We start from the raw sequence: 20,508 nt of genomic DNA, 5'->3' as shown, positions 1-20,508 counted from the left end.
CCTCCCCACCCCTCAAATTACAGACTACATTCAAATTAAGGATTCCTAAAACTGCATGCAGTTTTAAACTTTTCATGTGGCAAGGGTGGCCATTTGATGGACCCAGCAATTAAAACATTTGCAAGCAAATTATGGAGCCTGAACATTTCGAATGCGATTGAAGTTAATACAGAAATAGTTCTTCAGAACCATTTCGTGTCTTCTAGAAAATCCAGGATAAAATGTTATGACTTGGGTATCCCCATGGAGATGCTAGAGGATACTTTTCCAAAAAATACCTGCATAAGCAGTCAACTTCACAAGGTTAGAATAAATAAGATGAAATTTATTTTTACAATCTGTGGGTTAAAAAAAAATAAATTTGGATTACCCGCCCCCCTAAAAAAAAGTTTGACAAGGATGAAATTTGAATGATACAGATTCCCGAAAGGATATGATATCTGTTTCCAACACTCAGATCTTCTTATGGTATTGTTGACCATACTAAAAAATACAAGTTCTTACATTTTATTATCTGTTCGCACTTAGTAAGTTTGGGCCTCAATATCTTTCATGCTGGGTCATGGATTCAGTTTTAAGAGGTACTGAGCATAGGCTTGTATAACACTGGCACTACAGGTTATTTTAATAAACACCAGATATAAGTGGAACGTAATGGGGAGATCTAATTGAAAATTTAAAGATCAATGTTTAGGGGAAAACATTTTTAATTATTATCCACGCCTGAAGCAAGGCATTTAGCTGAAAGCCTGGTCATTCCGCAAGGTGTTCCCACCCTTGATTCCCCAGTGCCATTAGATAAAAGGGTTATTGCTACAGATGACTTCTTCAATTCAGCGCTCACTTATGCACATGCAAGTTTTATTGGCAATAGTGCCAGTTCCCCTCCTCAACCTGTTGGGGGTAAACCAGGAAGTTTGTGATGCTTAAGTCACTTTGATATAAATGGGATATTATAGTTTAAGACTTACTCGGGTCCCATGGATTCCAAGAGGACTAAAGCAGCTTTAAGTATCTCATTATGTGGAATTTAGCAGTATTGATTTCAGTGGAATTTACTTCTCAATGCCATACATGGGTCTGTGCTGCCAAATCTCTTACCTATATGCAGGATTAAAGTGTTAATTCGGCCTTTGCCAACCTGGAGCTGATGGGAGCTGTATTCCAAAACACCAGTTTGGCAAAGGCTGAGTTAATGAGCATTTAAAAACTTCTTCCACTAACATAGCATTTTTAGCCACTAGATATCTTGTCCTTTGTTTTATAGTTTGGGACTAAAAATCAAATGAAAGGTTGGTTTCCAGCGCCAGAGGCAAAGGATTATATGCACACCTTCTTGTTCCTTAATTATAATATGGATTAATGTGGTTTTCAAACAGCAACAAACGTACAGAGGTTCTGTTTGAGGGATGTTTATACTGATAAAATCAGTTGTTTATACTGATTACATCTGCCTGTGTGATCCCTTTTCTGCCAGTCACTTTCCTGGAAATCCTGTTTAGACAGCCTGGCTGTTTGTGATCAATCACCTATGCTATTTTCTCTTTTGTTTATTGTAAATAGTGATTTAGATAGTGAGCCCCCTGAGCAGTGATGTACTGGTTTTCCTAAACCTTTCCTCAAAGTTTTAGTGCATCTTTGGTGCTCCGCGCAATTAAGCACTATAAAACAGGAGAGAGCCATTCTTCATTGGGCAAACACGCTTCCTTATCCAATCATTCATTTCTTCAACGTTAGAATCACAGCTAAGCCCCAAATGCCATTTTGAAGCAGAAATTGAGACATTGATGAATAACATCAACAACATGGCAGTGTGTTTATTTAGTGTTTTTTTATTAAAAAACCCAACAACCACCCATGTGCAACAACACATTTTTGTACTGTTTTGCTTGGATTCAACAAATGCTTGGATATGAAAACAAATGAAGCCAATTCCACAAACTACCTAGATTCACATTAAAAAAAAATCTCTATCTAATGGCACAGAGGAATCTAGCATGGGAATATCTTGTGGAATGCTACTGTCTGGGTTCAACTGCACAGGTAGGAAGAGAACCACAAACAGAACCACTGTACTAAAGTACCCCCACTACCCCCTCACACACGAGTAACCTAGGAAGATTTAATTTGATTTATTTCTGTGCTGCTTTTCATCCAAACAAATCCCAAAGCAGCTTACAAACCATAAATAGCAATGACATGATAGAACATTACAAATACAGCACAAATCATATAGAATAATTAATCATCCGTGAAACAACTACAATCTATAAAACACTGTTAACAAAGCAACAATGGAAAAATAAGCTAAACATCACAATTAAAGCAAAGTCATATTCCGTGATCAACAAATCAATACAGCATTTATAATCTATAAGACAATATTAACAACATAAACAACCAAAAGATAAACTAAGCACCGTTAAGTTCATACACCCTCATAACTCATAAAATTCACTCTGTTCAGATCATTAAAATACACATCCACAAAATATACCTGTGGCAACTCCCTCCTGAAGGTCCTTAAAACTGGAGGTGGGCAGCACAGGTGGAACCAACCCCTGCCTGATGACCAAAAGAGTCTCTCTCCTCATAGATCTTCCTCTGGAAACAGCTCCCCTATGAAGGCTCCTATGGCTGGAGGTGGGGCAAGGCAGGTGGGGAAAGCCATTACCTGCTGGCCAACACAGAATCTCCCCTCACCATGGGTACCATGGTCAGTGATATCAAAAGCCACTGAAATATCATGTGAGAGTAACAGAGTTGTACTCCCCTTATACTTCTCCCAATACAGGTGAGTCAGCCGTGAAGCAGAACCTCAACTGAAGTGGCTCCCCTCTTAGGGTGATGATCGCTTTCTCTCAAACCTAATTTGTTTTAGGCGTCAATTATACTCCGGATGAACGGTTGCTGACAGCCCGCTCAATTTGCGCCTCATGCAGAGAACATATAGTTCTGCTTATAGACCCTTCAAAATTTTCGCAAGAATGATGACCTTCTTTAGCTGTGTTATTGTTCCTGTATGTCAAGGTTTTTGAGAAAACAGACAAACACAATGCTTTCTTTAAGAAATAAAATAATAGCCCATTGTAAACATACAAAGCACCATGTAAAAACACCCACCCACCCCGAAACCCTCAATTTATTTCATTTCAACAGGGAATATGAATGCTCTTTCAGCATAGGAAAATAGGTGGGACCATCAAGGCTGCCCTGTCTGAGGCCTAAGGGAGATCTAACTAGAAGTCTTAAAGAGGAGGCAAGCTCAGCCTCAGATGCCTTTTAAAGCATCTGCTGTTGCTGCTTTCTCTCCTAAATCAGGGTTTCTTTCTACGCTCTCACACAGAGGGGTCATGAGACAGAGCCACAAGTGGCTTTCACACACGCACCCAGCCGAAACAGTCACACATCTCATTATATAAACAGCTAGGCATGCCGACATAACAAATTCATTTAAGAGCAAAGTGGGTCAGTCGGCAAGGGTAAGAATTCAACAACCGCAGATGTGTTTGTGAAACAGAGGGGCCGGTGCTTTAGGAACAAAATTCTTAGGAAGGTCTGCCTAAAGCCATTCCTTTTGTTTCTCCCATCCCAAGGACAGAGAAGTTTGCAGGGCATAGAGTTTGGGCCGCACACAACTTCACAAGGTCACTAGCTGGAATACGACCACAGTTAGTGTGTATGTTATGTGCACATGCCTATTAATAGGAATGTTCATAGGCACTGCCATTTGCAATTGGACCTCTGCTATGATTCAGAGAACATAGGATCTGAGTTGGCTGGGTGAGGGGGGAACCCCTGTTTTTCTTTTTTTCTTTTTTTAAAAAAAAGATATTTATTGAAAGATTACAGAAAAAAGTAAGAAAAAGAGAGAAAAAAGAAATTAAACAATACAAATCAATACATATATATATATAAAGAACAAAGCACACAATACATCAAAGCAAAAACAATTAAAAACACATATTTCCATATCTTTATCTTTCATTATCTTGTTTCATCGACCTCCTCCCTTTTTTGTATTCTAGTTATTAATTATTTCAGCAAATCCTTTCCATCTTTCACTATTTTCTGTCATTTAATTGTCTTAATTTATTTTAACCTTATCTTACCATGTCCCTTCTGCAGATCTTCTTCATATTTATACCTGCACTTTACTTTGTGTTCTGCTGATCTTGTTCTTAATTTCCTTCCTTTAGCACTGAGGAGTAGATCTCGGGGAGACTCCAACCTAACATTGTCTTTATCCCTTCTCAACAGGTCAGCCCATTCTCCATAGTCAGAACTAAAATCCAAAGAATATTTCAAAGCATGTTTCAAAATCCCTCCAAAGTTAAAGGCCAGATCCCAAAAGCCAGAACATCCCTGCATAAGGGGATCTATCCAACTTTCCTTCTCCAATCCAAGCGGGACTCCATCTCTCCAAATCTGGCTTTCTCCAGATTCGGTCATCAAAAATAACAGCTTATGTTCATACAAGGCCGAAGCTCTCTCCACTTGTATTACTTGAGGTTCAACAACAACCTCCTCCTTTATCTTCTCCACAGCTTGCCATGTCAAAACAGATTCCTGGGTCGGTTCCTGAGTAGTTTCTGAGTAGTTTTGTCCTAAATCAGTCATTTTTTGTCCCAAATTGTCAATTTTAGTAATCATCACATCCGTCTTCTCATGAAGCTGTTCCAATAAAGCACTTGTCTTGCAAAAAGCAATCACTAAGGCTTCTTCTGTCCACATTCTTGTCCAAGGTCAATGTCTAATTCTCACGATCTTTAATCTCTGCAGCTGGAGAATTCCCCAGCTCCACTCCTGCAACAGTTTCAAAAGCACCCTCTAGGGGAAACAATTTCTATTTGTATCCGTCCTTTTAAAAGCAGGTCCAGCAACAAAGTTATTTTCAATTTTCAAATATTTTGCTCCTTTTAAGTGCAAAAGGAAACATTGGAATCAATATGTTTCTCTTATTTAACTATCTGTCACATACGTTTTATTCACAGTCAATGAACTTTCCCAAAACGTTGGTCTTCCTGGCAGCCCGTTCCCAGGTTCAAAACGGTGGTAATTTATCTTTCTTCACTCTCTCTCCTGCAGGCTTAAAAGATCTAAAATTTCCCCCCTCTTCTCCTGCTTCCAAGGGGGGGTTTAGTAATTTTAGCCGATGGAGATTTAATCCTTTACAAAAGACTTTCCAGACTTTAGCTTGCAATGTCTTTGCTTCAATCTATTTACAAAAGCGGAAGGCGGACTTCCTGTTTGAAACCTTCCCGCTTCGGTGCCAAATTAAGATGTTTAATAATCCAATTTTCCCTTCTACTCACGGGTAGTTGTTTAAAGTCCAATTGTCCACAGGAAAAAGTCAGCGCTCTCCAGCAACAGCAATGCGGCTTCACTCCGTGAAAAGAGCAGTCGATTCGAAGCACCGCGCCGCTCACCCCACGTCGCTCCGGATCCCCGAAACAGGGTTTCCCCGCGAGTAGGGGAGGCGCAAAAGGTGCCAGCCGAATCCCACGTCCAAGGGTTCTCCCGCCTGTGGTTTTTAATGGGTTTCCACCTCGCCGTGGCAGTCCAGACCCTGATTTCCACGAAGCGGATTCCTCCCGATCAGAGGAAATCCGCCATTGCCGGAGGCGCTAACCCGGAAGTCCGGGAACTCCTGTTTTTCTGCCCACTGGTCTTTGCTGCTTCTACCTGTTGCCGCCCACTTCCAATGCCCCTCTTCTTTTGTTGCCTACCGGCTTGCTGGTATTACAGCCATGTTTTCGCTCTTTTAAAACAGTCTTTGAAAAGAGGCCCCATGGAACATGTGTACTCTGTGTCCATGGGGCCTCTTTTAAAGGACTCACCCTGTATAAGTGTGCACATTCACTAATGGCAACTGTGCATGTAAACAGATAGAGTGACAATGATGCAACCAATAGACAGCTTAAGAGCTGTGCATAAAACACATGCTCAGCAGAGGGTGGCCAGTTAGGCATTGCCAAAAGGGGGAGGGTGCATCATCAAAAAAGAGGTCAGTGATTTGTGTAAAATTTGTATGTGGGAATTTATGTGTATAGATGCAAATTTAGAAATAATTACTAAAATGTATTCGTTTCTTGAAAAGCATTTCTAAGCCTTTTAATATTTTAAAATTCAGTGGTATCTCGGGTTAAGAACTTAATTTGTTCTGGAGGTCCGTTCTTAACTTTAAACTGTTCTTAACCTGAGGTACCACTTTAGCTAATGGGGCCTCCCGCTGCCGCCACGCCACCGCCGCACGATTTCTGTTCTCATCCTGAAGCAAAGTTCTTAACCCAAGGTACTATTTCTGGGTTAGTGGAGTCTGTAACCTGAAGTGTCTTTAACCCGAGGTACCACTGTATGTAAAAACATCAAAACAAGAAACTATGTCACTGGATGACACTGATTATCTGTATTTAAATGGAAATACAACACATCCCACTATAGTAGGAAAAGACACCAGTTGACTTGTTTGCTTCCCGGCTGCTAACTGCTGCTTCATTGCCTCAGCTGCTCTTCTTTCTTAATGGTTCTTTATTTGGAAGCCAGATTTGGATTGAGCTGCCCTCAGATAGAGCAGTGTTTCCCAACCGGTGTTCCGCGGCACACTACTGTGCCGTGAGACATCGGCTGGTGTGCCGTGGGAGGGAGGCGGGCGAGAGGCGGCGGCGGCGAGGATCCGGCGGGGGTGGGGGGAGCGGGGGCCGTCGCGCGCAACCGAACTCACTTGGCGCGCTGCCGGCTTGTCCTCCTTCAACCCGGGTCGGGCCAGGCCTGCTCACGTCCCCGGATCCCCTAGCAGCAGCAGCAGCAGCAGCAGCCATAACAACAACAATGATCTCAAGCCCCGCCGCCGCCCCCTCCTCCGCCCGCTATCGCAGCCGCCGCCGCCTCAGCTGCCGCCGCCCCTCAGTCCCTCGCTCTGCTGCCTCCTCCCACCCCGGCAAGGGGGAGGGAAAAAACTTTCACTTTTGTGCGTCCCTCCCGGCGTGACGCTGCGCGCTGACGTCACGGGGGCGGGGCTTTAATGGTGGTGTGCCGCGAGATTTTTTTCCGGTAAACAGGTGTGCCGTTGCCCAAAAACGTTTGGGAAACACTGAGATAGAGGACTGTCCTCAGGTGGCCCTTTGAAAAAAGTAGGACGCATGGCCACCATAATTCAACACTGTAAATATGGTGGAAACAGGCAGACTGAGGGATCAGCAGAACTGTGGAATGAGTGGTTCTGAAGATCCAAACCTACCAGATCTGGGACTAAAGGTGCCATGTGAAAGAAAGCCCTGTTCTTCAAAGTCTTATCTCCATTGCACAATTTATTGGAATCACTTATTGTGTGAATCATGATGGTTCAGGCCATTCCAGCCATTGCTCAGAAACTTAGAAGTAAGTTAAAGCATCGTTTATAAAATCTCCAAGTAGTTCGTAATATACATAAGAATGATAGAAGCCAACCAGTGCTAACACTTAAAACATTCAGATAAGCAGAGACATAGTTGCAACAACTACAGCAGCCAGACTCAAGGGGGGAAACCCCTCATATCAGCCATCAGGAAACATCATGTTAAATAGAGAGATTTTTAGCTGTCTATGAAAACATCCCACCATCGGTGCTCGCCTGCTCTCCATAGGGAGCTCATTCCCCTCCTCCGTGAGACCCATAAATTATTGTGAGAATCTTGAAAATCCTTTTTTTTTTAATGTTTAGGAAAGGGTCAGGCCAAGTGTGGAAATTCTCCAGAACTCAGATTAGATGAGATAAACCTGAGAATTGTTATAGTGTGTCTGAAGGACTTGGAACCGTGAAAACTTATCACTAAAGCCCCTGTGTTTAAAACTACAGGATCCTTCTGTCAAAGGCCTGACTCATCTTTTCGAACATTTGCAGTTGGCATCATTACCATGGCCCTGGCTGGAAATCTTAACTGCCAAGTGAGACGTTGTCACGCTTAACTGGCGTACCAGCTATTATTTCCTGAGGAAATGAAATGCTGCAGAATTAAAACTTTTAAAGGGGCCTGGTTTATGTAGCACCACATCAAAACAGAATGCATCTGTCAAATGTAGCCCGCCCTCTAATATATGCATGCAAATACTATGCAACATTTGTTAAGCTTGGTTTTTTTAATAATAAAAAACAAAAGTAAGTCCCAGTGAATTCAGTGAGACTTCCTTCCTAGAAAGTACAAGAAGGCTGTCTTATGATACAGCATTATTACTGCACTAAAACCAAACCACTCTACCTGAAGAGTGTCATGGTGGCAAACAAACTAGCATGATGGTGATAGTAATATTAATAAGTTGACACTGGACAAATTGAAAGTGTAGAACATGTGCTTCTCCAGTGCTTGTTTTATAGAGATTTATACTCTGACCTTATTTTGCCTATACTCCAGAAATATACTAGGAGTTTTGAACAGTTTCTTGCCACTCTGCTGCTCCTAGATAAAGTAAAAGTAAAGGTAAAGGTCCCCTGGATGGTTAAGTCCGGTCAAAGGCGACTATGGGGTTGTGGCGCTCATCTTGCTTTCAGGCCGAGGGAGCTGGTGTTTGTCCACAGACAGCTTCCCGGGTCCTGTGGCCAGCATGACGAAACCACTTCTGACGCAACAGAACACCATGACGGAAACCAGAGCGCATGGAAACACTGTTTACTTTCCTGCCACAGCGGTACCTATTGATCTACTTGCACTGGCATGCTTTTGAACTGCTAGGTTGGCAGGAGCTGGGACAGAGCAACGGGAGCTCACCCTGTCGTGGGGGATTCAAACCACCGACCTTCTGATCGGCAAGCCCAAGAGGCTCAGTGGTTTAGACCACATCGCCATCCGCATCCCTGGATAAGAATCCCTGTATATCATACCAAGTGGCCAAATATTGTGCAGCAGCAATCAAAATACAACATATAATTACTAGCTCTGAGGAGCAGCATAATATATCAACGGATGGTCATCCCTAGGTCACAAGGGTTCCATTCTGACAGATCAATGACCAACTGGAACTACTTTTTAATGTATATGAGATTTTATGCTATTTTATTTTGTTCTGAGCTTTTAAATTTTGTAACTGGTGTTTTTGTCTTGATACTGGTCACTGACCGTAATAAAAAGACTATACAGCACCACTTTAGCTAATGGGGCCTCCTGCTGCCGCCGTGCTGCCGCTGCACGATTTCTGTTCTCACCCTGAAGCAAAGTTCTTAACCCGAGGTACTATTTCTGGGTTAGTGGAGTCTGTAACCTGAAGCATCCGTAACCTGAAGCGTCTGTAACCCAAGGTACCACTGTACCAAGTCCTAACCCCCAGACACTAAACCATTCAATAGCACACTGATAAAATACCACAAGGAGCCATCTCTTGGCTCAAGCTCGCTTTTAAACAAATAAATCTTCTCCCAACTTCCTGTAAAACCTGAACAAGCTGATCGTATGAGTTTTCCACTAGGTAGGACTTGTTCAGAATGGGCACCACCATGGGGGACACTCTGTTCTTCTTCACCAGCCACCTCTCCTCAGATGACAAAGGGATGGGGCAGAACTTCCAACCATGATCTCAAAGCCTAGAGGTGTATGGGATGGAATGCTCCTTCAGTTCAAGATAGTCTCATGTTTTTAGTAATTGGGACAAAACTCTATTAGCGCATTAAAGCTCAAAACCAGCTTTTTCAATTGTGGTTGGAAACAAACAACTAATAAATTTATATGCATATCATAGAGAGCAGGTATGCATTAGAACTTGCATGTTGTCAAAGATTACACTGTCACCATACGTTCTCCACTCTCAATTTTTTTCTTCTGGTGTACATTGAGAAATTTCTTGCATTTTGGACGCTTGCTATACTCCTCCTTTGAATGTAATGTAAAAGATAAATCATAGGCTAATGGTTGCACTTCACAAATGCCTGTCTGTTAATGTTTGTTGTTTGACAGTGTTGCAAGACGATGTTGCCCTGAAGCTGGCTCCTAGAAGCACATTTTGCCATCTCAGGGAGTTTTTAATGTCTTGATTATTGGTACATTATCTCCCCATGGGTGTAATCTGTCAGGAATATAAATCCATAGAAGGTGCTGCAGAAAGATTTAGATCTGGCCAATAAATAATAATAAAAAAATGACTCACATTTTCTCCAGCCATTTTGTGTGTCTTGTTTTAAAATTACACCGTTGTTCAAAATTATATGAGATACAATTAAAATTTCAGCAAACGCCAGGCTTGGCAATTGCACAGTTTCTTCTATAGTCCCGAGGGCTCTTTCCCTGCCTTTGGTACTGTAAAAGAAAGCTGAAATTCTCATGAGGCTGCATATTTTTCCAGCATCCATTAAAAAACCATACTGGTGAGGAGGTCATGGCATGCACTTGTCCTTTTTGGATCTTTAACCCATTGGCTTTTGATGAGCAGTAAAAATTTTTTTAAAAAAAAAATCTTCCAGGCAGGCCACACTTTGACTTATATACCTTGCTCCCATAGCTTGCGCCCATGTGTGTACAGTCATACCTTGAAAGTCAAACGGAATCCGTTCCGGAAGTCCATTCGACTTCCAAAACGTTCGGAATCCAAAGTGCGGCTTCTGATTGGCTGTAGGAAGCTCCTGCAGCCAATCAGAAGCCGCAGAAACCCCTTCAGACCTTTGGCTTCCAAAAATAGTTCACAAACCAGAACAGTCACTTCCAGGTTTGCGGCATTTGGGAGCCAAAACGTTCGAGAACGCAGCTGTTCAACATCCAAGGTATAACTGTTTTTACAAAGTTTAAGGTGGGACACATCCTCAAAAAAAATCTTCTAAATCTTCCATGGGGATTGCATTTATTGCATTCATTCCTTAACATAAATAGCAACACCCTAGAGGTCCCGGGCCCTAAAGAAGTCAGATTAGCCTCAACCAGGGCCAGGGCCTTTTCAGCACTGGCTCCAGCCTGGTGGAACACTCTGTCTCATGAGACCAGGGCCCTGCGGGATCTGATTTCTTTCTGCAGGGCCTGCAAAACAGAGCTGTTCCGCCTGGCCTTTGGTTTTGACTCAGTCCGACCCTTATGTTTCCCACCCTTTATGTGATCTATGGGCTACTTTTAAAATGAGGCTGCATTTTAAATAGCATTTTAACCTGTATTTTAAATTGTTTTTTCCCCCTATTATGTTTCTACTGTAACTTTTACTGGTGTTAGCCGCCCTGAGCCCGGCTCTGGCTGGGAAGGGCGGGGTATAAATAATTTTATTATTATTATTATTATTATTATTATTATTATTATTATTATTATTATTATTATTTTGTAATTTGAACGCTTAATGCCCATCACATTCTGAAGGGATGTACTTCTTTCCCCCTCTGTATGTATGCTTAGAGGTGAAATGGAAACATTGATTCTTGTTTATTAGGGTAATTGCTCTAGTAATTGAGGTAACAGTGGCGTCAATCTCTGTAGCAGCCAAATAGTCTATCCATGCTATTAAACAAACTGATTCTGCATTCTCCCATTATATATATGTATAATATTTCAACAACAACAACAACAATAAACATGCTTTTAGGAGCCAGTCCTGGACCCAGGTGGCAGCTCCCAATCTCTTAGGGGTTGTCATTAGTCCTCTGTCTCTTGCCCTTAGTAACAGACAGGAGAGTGGCATAATAGTGTCACATACGCAACCATTCATGTGAGCAATTACGGATAATTGGACTTGTGTCCTGTCTAGATTTGGATAATGTGTGTCAATTACTGGCCCATCTAGATGTGTCACTAAAGAGCAATGATTTTATTGCTGTAATTGAAATCATTGAGGGTGTCTTTTCTTTGCTGGGTCTGGGAGCAGGTTTCAGGTTCACTGCATTCTGTCCTGGGTTCCAAGCTCCCAGCAAACTCTAGTTCTCCCTTTGTCTGGAGAAAGAGGGAAATGGGAGTCACGCATTTCCATATTTATTTATGCAATTATATCATTTACATTCCTTGAGGCTGCCTTTGGCAGCTTGCTGGGGAGGCAGGAAAGTAAAGGCAGCGCCGCTTCATGGGTGAGCGAACAGAGGCGTCACATTCTTTACCCAGGGCAGAAACCTACATATCTGCAAAATGGACAACCCTCTGGCAACTTACCATGTCGGGGGGGGGGGGGGACGGGACGGGACGGGACCCTCCTTTAGTTGTGAGAAAGCTCTGAACAAATTCAGTTCTTTTTTTAAAAAAATATTTTATTTATAGGTTTTGCGTTACAAACTCTTATCATTTTTCGTTCTTATACAGTAATTCTTTTTGGCTTCCCACCCAACATTTCATGACGGTTCTTTGTACATCTTAATTATACAGTGATACCTCGGGTTAAGGGACACGGGTGGTGCTGTGGGTTAAACCACAGAGCCTAGGGCTTGCCGATCAGAAGGTTGGTGGTTCAAATCCCTGCAACGGGGTGAGCTCCCGTTGTTCGGTCCCTGCTCCTGCCAACCTAGCAGTTCGAAAGCACGTCAAAGTGCAAGTAGATAAATAGGTACCGCTCTGGCAGGAAGGTAAACGGCATTTCCGTGTGCTGCTCTGCTTCGCCAGAAGCGGCTTAGTCATGCTGGCCACATGACCCGGAAGCTGTACGCCGGCTCCCTCGGCCAATAAAGCGAGATGAGCGCCGCAACCCCACAGTCGGTCACGACTGGACCTAATGGTCAGGGGTCCCTTTACTTTTACCTTTACCTCAGGGTAAGGGACACGGGTGGCGTTGTGGGTTAAATGAATACTCTCCCAGAATACTGACCCCCAGATTCCTTTAACAGAATACCCTTAAAGGGGAGGGGTAGGTGATGGCCACAACCTCCCCTCCCATAAACCAAGCTTTTCCAATGCCTAACCTTACAAAGTTGCGACGATTTGAAACCAAAGATGGATGCCTGCATGCGCAAACTGTTCAGCTGGAGCAGCATGAGAGAAAATACTTTTAAAATGCTGAAGCATGTTTAGAGACAGTTTTCATCTAAACAATAAGCACTTGCATTTTTGCAAACAGGCCTAGCCAAAGGGTGGAAAAGAGGGGGAGAGAGGAAAAGGCTGTGAATTTTCCTGACATACTAGGTCAAGGTAGTTGAGTGTCCATTTATTGAATTTATTTACAGTTTGGTGCCGGCAGATGCCTTTTGTCAGAGAAATAACTGAATCCCTAGAGTATCTGCAGGCTTTAAAGAAATACCTCCCAGGATTTTTAGTCATCCCTAAGGAACATGTATAGCTATGACTTTAAAAACTGAGGTACTTTGAAATTCGAGGGGAGGAGAAAAAGAACAGAGAGAAATACTAAATGAGGCTGATGAGGAACTTGAATGTATTGTGGGCTAATGCAATTATTTCCCTCGATTCCTTTGAATAAAGTTGGCTGAACTTGAAAGAGAATCTTCCTCTTGTTTCATTTTACAAGGCTCCCCCCCCCCACACTTTTTCTTTCTTTACGCTTGAAGGAACTGTTAATTTCCAACATACTTATTACCTTCTTGCCGGCGATGTCTCTGTGTTACGTCACGTTATTTCAACTGCCCTTCTTTATAGAAAAAAATGAGAAATTCATATTTGGAAAAAGATTGAGAGATCAATAATATTTGGGGCAGGGGAGCGGAGCTTGCTTTGCCGCGTGTGACTGGTCTATGAAATGCCTTGTTTGTGAAATATTCTCCCAAGATCTTATTTGATGCAAGACTAGACCTGCTTTAGCAATTCTCTTTATTTTTGCCAGTGTTCCCATTATGTCGCTGTACCTAACTCTAGGTATTTGCACCTGATGATGACCATTGTGGATTACATCATAGAGGCACTTTTAAATACAGTGGCCAGCTTTAATGGGTTATGGAAGGGCCTTAGCTCAGGGGTAGAGTGCATGCAAAAGATTCCAACTTTAACCCCCTGGCATCTCAAGTTCAAGGGGTCAGTTAGCAGGTGATGTAAAAGGCCCTGGAGAGGTGGTGCTAGTCAGTGTAGGCAGTTCTGAACTAGATGGGTACATTGTGACTGTGTTCACATGTCACTCTAAGCCGTGGTTTAGAGCATGGGTAGGCAAACTAAGGGCCGGGGGCCGGATCTGGCCCAATCGCCTTCTAAATCCGGTCCACGGACAGTCCGGGAATTAGTGGTTTTTTTACATGAATAGAATGTGTCCTTTTATTTAAAATGCATCTCTGGGTTATTTGTGGGGCCTGCCTGGTGTTTTTACATTAGTAGAATATGTCATTTTATTTAAAATGCATCTCTGGGTTATTTGTGGGGCATAGGAATTCGTTCATTTTTATTTTTTTTCAAAACCTAGTCCGGCCCCCCACAAGGTCTGAGGGACAGTGGACCAGCTGAAAAAGTTTGCTGACCCCTGCTCTAAGCCATGGTTTAGAGTGAGGTGCACAAGCTGTAGAGAGCCTCAGTTTCTTCTCTTCCCACACAGCTTTTTGCTTTTGATTCACCACATTGTAGTAACCAGTCTGTAGTTAACTTCAAATAAGTCAGCTTCGAAGAACATGGTTAGGAGGCTGACTCGTTGGAACTAACCATTATTTAGTGTCAATCAAAATTCCAGGTGTGAACAGCACCGCAAACTGTGGTTAACTAAAAGTGGAAACAAAATATTCCGAGCTCCTGTGTCTGTCTGCAGTTGTGGGCTGGATAAAGGCGAATAAACTTGAGTTTAAACACTGGTAGGAGAGAGGCCCTCTGGATGAATGGCTCTCATGTCATTTAACTGAACTGGATGAGGTTGCAGCCTTTGGTATAAGCTGTTTCAGGACAGACTATCTTCTGTCCAGGGACTAAGCTAACTGTGGTGCCAGTGGGATGTACCCCCACCCCAAAGGAAATACTCCTGCAGCTGGGGGAGAAAGGGTTAATTTCCTCATCTACTCCTGCTCTGATCCCATTAGTTATCAGCTGCTCCCCCCTCCCACAGCTGATGCAATTTGCATATTTATTTATTTTTTTAAAAAAACCTGCTTGTTACATACACAAAGACAAATTTAACATTGTGTGTACTTTGGCCCTGAGGAACCATTTATTTCCTAGGCTTGCTTTCTCTGCTCCCCCACAATTCCATCTTGTCAGCCTTCTGTGCTTTGAAACGGAATTGCTGTCAGATGTTGAAATCCTCCTTCCACAAACTTGAATGAATTTCAGACTGAGCAGAATGGGAGCATCAGGCAAATCCATCTTCCTTCCGAGTCCCCTCTAGACACGTCCCACTAGGCTGCCGCCTTCCTCGTAAGCCGTTGCTGTGACGCAGCCTACCGCATTGTGCCAACGTAGCATCCTATCCAGCAAACATGTTTTGTAATGAGACACTGGTACTAAGTGTGTCCTGTAATAGGAACACTATGTGAGGCACAGAAAATCTTGTCCTCCAGTCCTGAGTATTCCCGCCGCCCCCCCTTTCACTGATTTCAACAGTGCTTTCTTCCAATTGCATTTAGGAATAGAACCTGAGAGTTTATTTACGCAAACCCTGGCTTTTCAGGCCCTAGTCTGACACTCTAACCGCTGCACCAGACTGCCTATCTACTGCCTCTCAGTAAGGTTTATGATAGGTTTATAACCAAGGCTTCCTTTGTGGCCTTGTGTACCTGCACCATTTGTTTTTGATACCACGAGTCATGCTGCCCCTTCAGGACTAGCTGGCTGGATTGGGGTTGAGAACCCCTATTCTGTTTTCAGGTATAGTCTAGCCTAGAGGGCAGGTACCAGAAGAGTCTAGTGCTCAGGGACAACTGTTTATCTCGTTGGTCTTTGGCTGTAAACAGAACAAATTAAAAGCCTGCTTGAATTAAGCAGTACATTTTGCTCTATTCAGCCTGGAGCTGTTTGGCCAGTTTTAATCTATTTAAAAGATTATTCTGTACATGTTTTTCTTTATAATCCACTGTTAAGACAAGCAGGTGGTAAAGAAAGGAGATGAAAAGGGTTAGCGGGCATTAATATCACTGAGAGAAGCATCAAGGATTTAAAAGCATTTTGGAAGTGGAAGTGCAGTGGGCAGGTGGTGAAATGCGCCCATACTTTCTAGGTGATGATACTGAATGCCGAAGGTGACGTATCACCTGTGGGAGCAATTGAGGTGGACGTGCTCTGGGATTCTCTCTTGGCTGGTGCCCAGTTTTACAGCCCAAGGAGAACATGCATTGATTTTGAAGGATGGTAAAAGCAAAAGCTTCTGAAAATCCACTTAATGATGACATTCACGATTTGCCTGCAGAGCAAGGAGTTGAAATCACCCGGGCAGAATCCGAAGGAGTCGGCGCTTTCTTTGGGGTTTACCTGAATGGCGTCTTTCTTGGATCTGATCCAAATCTCCTTAACAGTCCCTGGTTCGTTTCAGGTGACGAGGTGCAGGTCAGGACCTGCTGTCTCAGTTTTGGGTTGGTTTTAGTTTCCCAAAGTCATTTGCCCATCCCTGCAGAGCTATTTCTTTAATCTGATGGGAGATAGCTCCGACAGACCTCCTGACATGAAATGGAAGACTTCCCAGAGGAAATGTTTGAAAGCGTTGTGCTCTGGTTTTTCCTGTGCCATGGCCAGAAAACAAATATCTACGAACACGATAAACTGATTGCCATTTAGACTTATTATCTCCTCCTTTCTGTGCTCTGGGTCTTTACAGCTTATTACCTTGGGGACAAGCGTGACATAATTTGGCAGCCAGTCAAGAATAAATTACTTGTGGATTCACACAGTTTCAAGGGCGTCCTGGGCACGGATGCTCAATAGCAGAAAATCAGCAGTGCTGTATCTACAGAGCACAGAGGCAGTTAGCGATCGACAGGGGCATTTGATTGTTAAATGCAGACATTCAGAAATCAACTGATGATTGTGGTGGAGAAAAGGAGTAATCGGAGACCTGGCTTGAGATTTCAACCACCCAAGTTACAGGCTGCTCAGGCAAGCTTTGGTTCGGTTAGTCTTCCCTAACTTGGTTGTATCGCCTTCCTTCGTGTTCAGCTTAATGAACTGCATGTTCAGGGACCAGGTGAAGGATGCGCTATAAATGCAAAGTAAGTGGTGCTGAGATTTTACTTGTAACCATTTAGTTGGTGGCTTTTAAGACTTCTGGTTGGAGATTCCTTGGCTGAACAAATTGGTTGCTCATAATATAGAGTGGGGGCATAGTCGTGGATTCGTTGCATAAACTTTCTCTGCAGTTCTGGGCTTCATTCAAAGCATCTCTTTCTGTGATGCATGCAAATGATGTAATGGGGTTGGGCATGTAAAATAAACGCTGTAGCTTCAATGTGAGTGCATTATGTGGCTGTTTTCAGGCTGGCGTAGATGATGGAGAGCTATCCTGTAGTATGAGCTGTCTCTCCTTCCTGTTACTGTGTTGGAGTGATAGTTCTGAGAAACCTAATTTCTACTTCCCCCCGGTTAAAATCTAAGATGGTAGGGAAAGAGCACGTTACAGCCTCATCCCATTCCCATACACCAGGGGTCTGCAACCCGTGGCTCCGGAGCCGCATGTGGCTCTTTTACACCTTTGCCGCGGCTCCGGGCGGATACTAGCGAGGGGAGGAGGCGCATTGTGCGCCCCGACACTCCCCACTGTGGCGGGCGCTGTACTGGCTGTGACGTCGCATGGGGGCGGTGCGTGCGTTAGTCACGCACCGTCCCCATGTCACCTTCCCGCCCGCTGTCAGATTGCGGCTCCAGAGATATATTTGTTTTAAATGTCGCAATGGTTTTGCGGCTCCCAGTTTTTTTTCCTTCAGAAACGGGTCCAAGTGGCTCTTTTTGTCTTAAAGGTTGCAGACCCCTGCCATACACATTTGCTTAGAACTGCTTAGTGCAAGGATTGTTGTGATCCCATACATACTATTCACATCCCTGTGAGGTTTGTTTTGATTAATTTACTTAAATTATATCCCACTGCACACTCAAAAACAAAAAAGGCCCTCAACAGGCAACAACACTTAAAAAGCAATCAGATGTCTTCTATATAAAAACTGCCAATTAAAAGTTGTTGTTCTTTAAACCCCAACATAAATAACAATTACAAGTTCATAGCAGAGGATTGCAATAAAGCATCATTTAAGACCGGAATGAAATGGACATTCACAAATGTTTGCTGGAGCAGCATTACCTCCTAACACCCAAGCAAGCCCCTCTAGGGAGGGACTATTGCACCAAGGGCCCCTTTGTCGAAATGCCATGCCTCTCATTCCCGCTGGCTTCACATCACCCAGTGCTGGCGTTTAGAGAGCAGGCCTTCTTCTGATGGCTTTACGAGCAAAGGGAGGCTCATAGGACAATGAAGCGTTTTCTGAGGTGCTTTGGGCTAGAACATTCCTGGTGCAGGCGTGGAGACTCTCAATGTGGCAATGATGAGCCCCTTGCTAGGAGGGACCATAGCTTCGTGGTAGAGACCGTGGCTTGCACGCAGACAGTCCCAGGTTCTTTCTCTGGCACCCCCAATTAATTAAAGGAACATAATAGCAAATGATGTGAAAAATCACTGTCTTACACCCCAAAGAGCTGCTGCCCATTGGAATCGGCACAGTTGAAGAGGCTGTACAAATCGCACCATTCCTCCAGCGTTGTCATGGGACGTGATGGTGGTGCTTGTGTTTCTGAGGATACGATACCTCCAAAATGGTGTCACATTCTTGCCACACACACACACGGCAGGGAAGATGTCCTGCCAGCCGGTTGTTAAGTTTCAGAAGGGGCAACCTGGCACAGAACCTTTGAGGCAAGCCATTGGGTTGTTTGAGTGACAGGATTTTCCGTTGGACGTCAGTTGAGCTCCTCTGAGTGTGGCATGATCCGGAAAAGAAGGTGGAGAGCAATCCCCAGCTTCCACATTCTGAACCATGTTCCCTCAGATCAAGTAGACAGGGCTGTTTGTACTCGGCGTTACTTGCCGCTCGCTGTTTCCGCCTTACAAGCATCGCATCGGAATGATCACAGAAGGTGATGCTGCGCTGTAGCTGGTCTCCGGGAAGAACTAGGCTGCTTTGTTAGGCCTATAGCTGCAGCGGAAGTGTGTGCCCATCATCAACGCACGTACGAGAAATGGGTTCTCTTGGGACCTGGCCTTGTTGCACTGCACCTTGTGCTGCACTCTTCATGTTTGTTTTTAATTACACACTCTGAGACTTAAAGGGAGAACCCAGCCTTCCGACAGATTTTATCTGCTGATTATTTTCACAAATTGTTACAGAAAAGGCCTTGGGGGCTGGAGTGTAGGTGGAGGCTCAGTTACCCAGTCATAGATTGGATGCCAAGGGGGAGCGTCTTAACCTACGCTCACAAAGGCAGGTGCTGACAGATCCTCCTAGCCAAGGGAAACATGCTTACATTCTGGAGAGTGACAGAGAAAACGGTAAAGTACGACCTTGGCGGGTTAGCTTTAGACCGAAAACAGACTGCTCTCCCCTCGCCCTCCGCCCTCGCTCTTGCTTTGACCCTCTTCCAAACAAATTTCGGTTTCTGTCAGATAAAGAGCATTTGCCTTTGTCCTAAGGAAAGTTTGTTGCTTTTCTGTTTTGTTTTGGGTTTTTTTTTAAATAGCTGCAGGTCTTTGGTAATCTCGAGTGCCGCTGCTCAGAGCGTTTGATTCTCTGTGTCTTGTCAGTCGAAAGCAAAACAAAAACAAAAACAAAAACGAAGCCAAGACATTGTACTGCAGTCCCCCTTTCTCTAACCTATAGGTTCATCAGTACTACAGCTGCCTCCCAGAAGACAAAGTGCCCTACGTGAACAGCCCAGGGGAGAAAGCCCGTATCAAACAGCTCCTTCACCAGCTGCCGCCACACGACAATGAGGTGAGTCATTTAGAAATAATTGGGGAAACATTGGCTTAGTGCACACCGCAGGAGACAGGGCCATCTTTCTGATGTCGCTGTTGCGTGCAGCAATTAGCCAGTTAACCAAGTCTCTGGCAAAGGATTTGTTAAAGGATTGTTTTGCAAAAGCTCTCTGGGTTTTTAAAAATGTTTTCCTCACTTTGCCCCCTCCCTACCACTCTCAGTGCTGGCTGATGAATTACTTGGCAGAGACCCTGCCCTCTGTACTTGTTCTCAGTAGAATAGAAAGGGAAACAGTCCTCATATTTTATCTAGAAATGCATATTTATGCAATGCCTATTTAGAGTCTAGATGTCCTATTACTTACGTTTATCTCTCCAATATTTCATGCTTTTGCTTTGACTGAGAATTGCAGTTTCCAACTTTTATTTTCCTGGAAAACACATATTTTGTGGTGAGAGATGTTGATAGTTTTTTTATACATAAAAATAATGAAACCGTTTGGGCTCAGACTCACAGATAAACTGGCCTGGCTCTCAGTGTAAATGGCATACTCTTAAATTGTAACTATAGGTACAATAAACACTTCTCTGTGCGGAATTGTTGCTGCTGTAGGTTAAAATACTACTAGATAAAAGAGCATATATTTCTCATGCGGTTGCTAAAATATTAAGTTTTCTGCTTTTGTATTGAATTGAAGAACTGAAACATGCAGGCTTTTTTATTGTATCTGACTGTGAGGTTATATATGATAGCAAAAAGTAAAATTTTAAATGTTGTCT

General features: G+C 43.5%; 2 protein-coding genes across 3 annotated transcripts in view; one reads left to right on the top strand and one right to left on the bottom strand.

Annotated features, from left to right (window-relative positions):
- Positions 1-20,508, top strand: part of PRICKLE2 (prickle planar cell polarity protein 2) — a 252,106-nt gene that overhangs the window by 178,911 nt on the left and 52,687 nt on the right. For both annotated transcript variants that reach the window (XM_081184051.1, XM_081184052.1), the window contains one exon: positions 19,631-19,744. In XM_081184051.1, coding sequence (XP_081040177.1) covers positions 19,631-19,744 — 114 coding nt within the window. The remainder of the gene's footprint in view (positions 1-19,630; positions 19,745-20,508) is intronic.
- Positions 12,211-20,508, bottom strand: part of LOC308581639 (uncharacterized protein C3orf49) — a 239,089-nt gene continuing 230,791 nt past the window's right edge. The window contains exon 6 of the transcript XR_014005134.1: positions 12,211-12,659. The gene's annotated coding sequence lies outside the window, so the exon portion shown is untranslated. The remainder of the gene's footprint in view (positions 12,660-20,508) is intronic.

Source organism: Podarcis bocagei (genome assembly GCF_964188305.1).
Source record: "Podarcis bocagei genome assembly, chromosome: 2".
NCBI classification, from domain to species: domain Eukaryota; kingdom Metazoa; phylum Chordata; class Lepidosauria; order Squamata; family Lacertidae; genus Podarcis; species Podarcis bocagei.
Note: the sequence above shows the minus strand (reverse complement) of the source record. Positions and strands in the feature narration are given on the sequence as shown.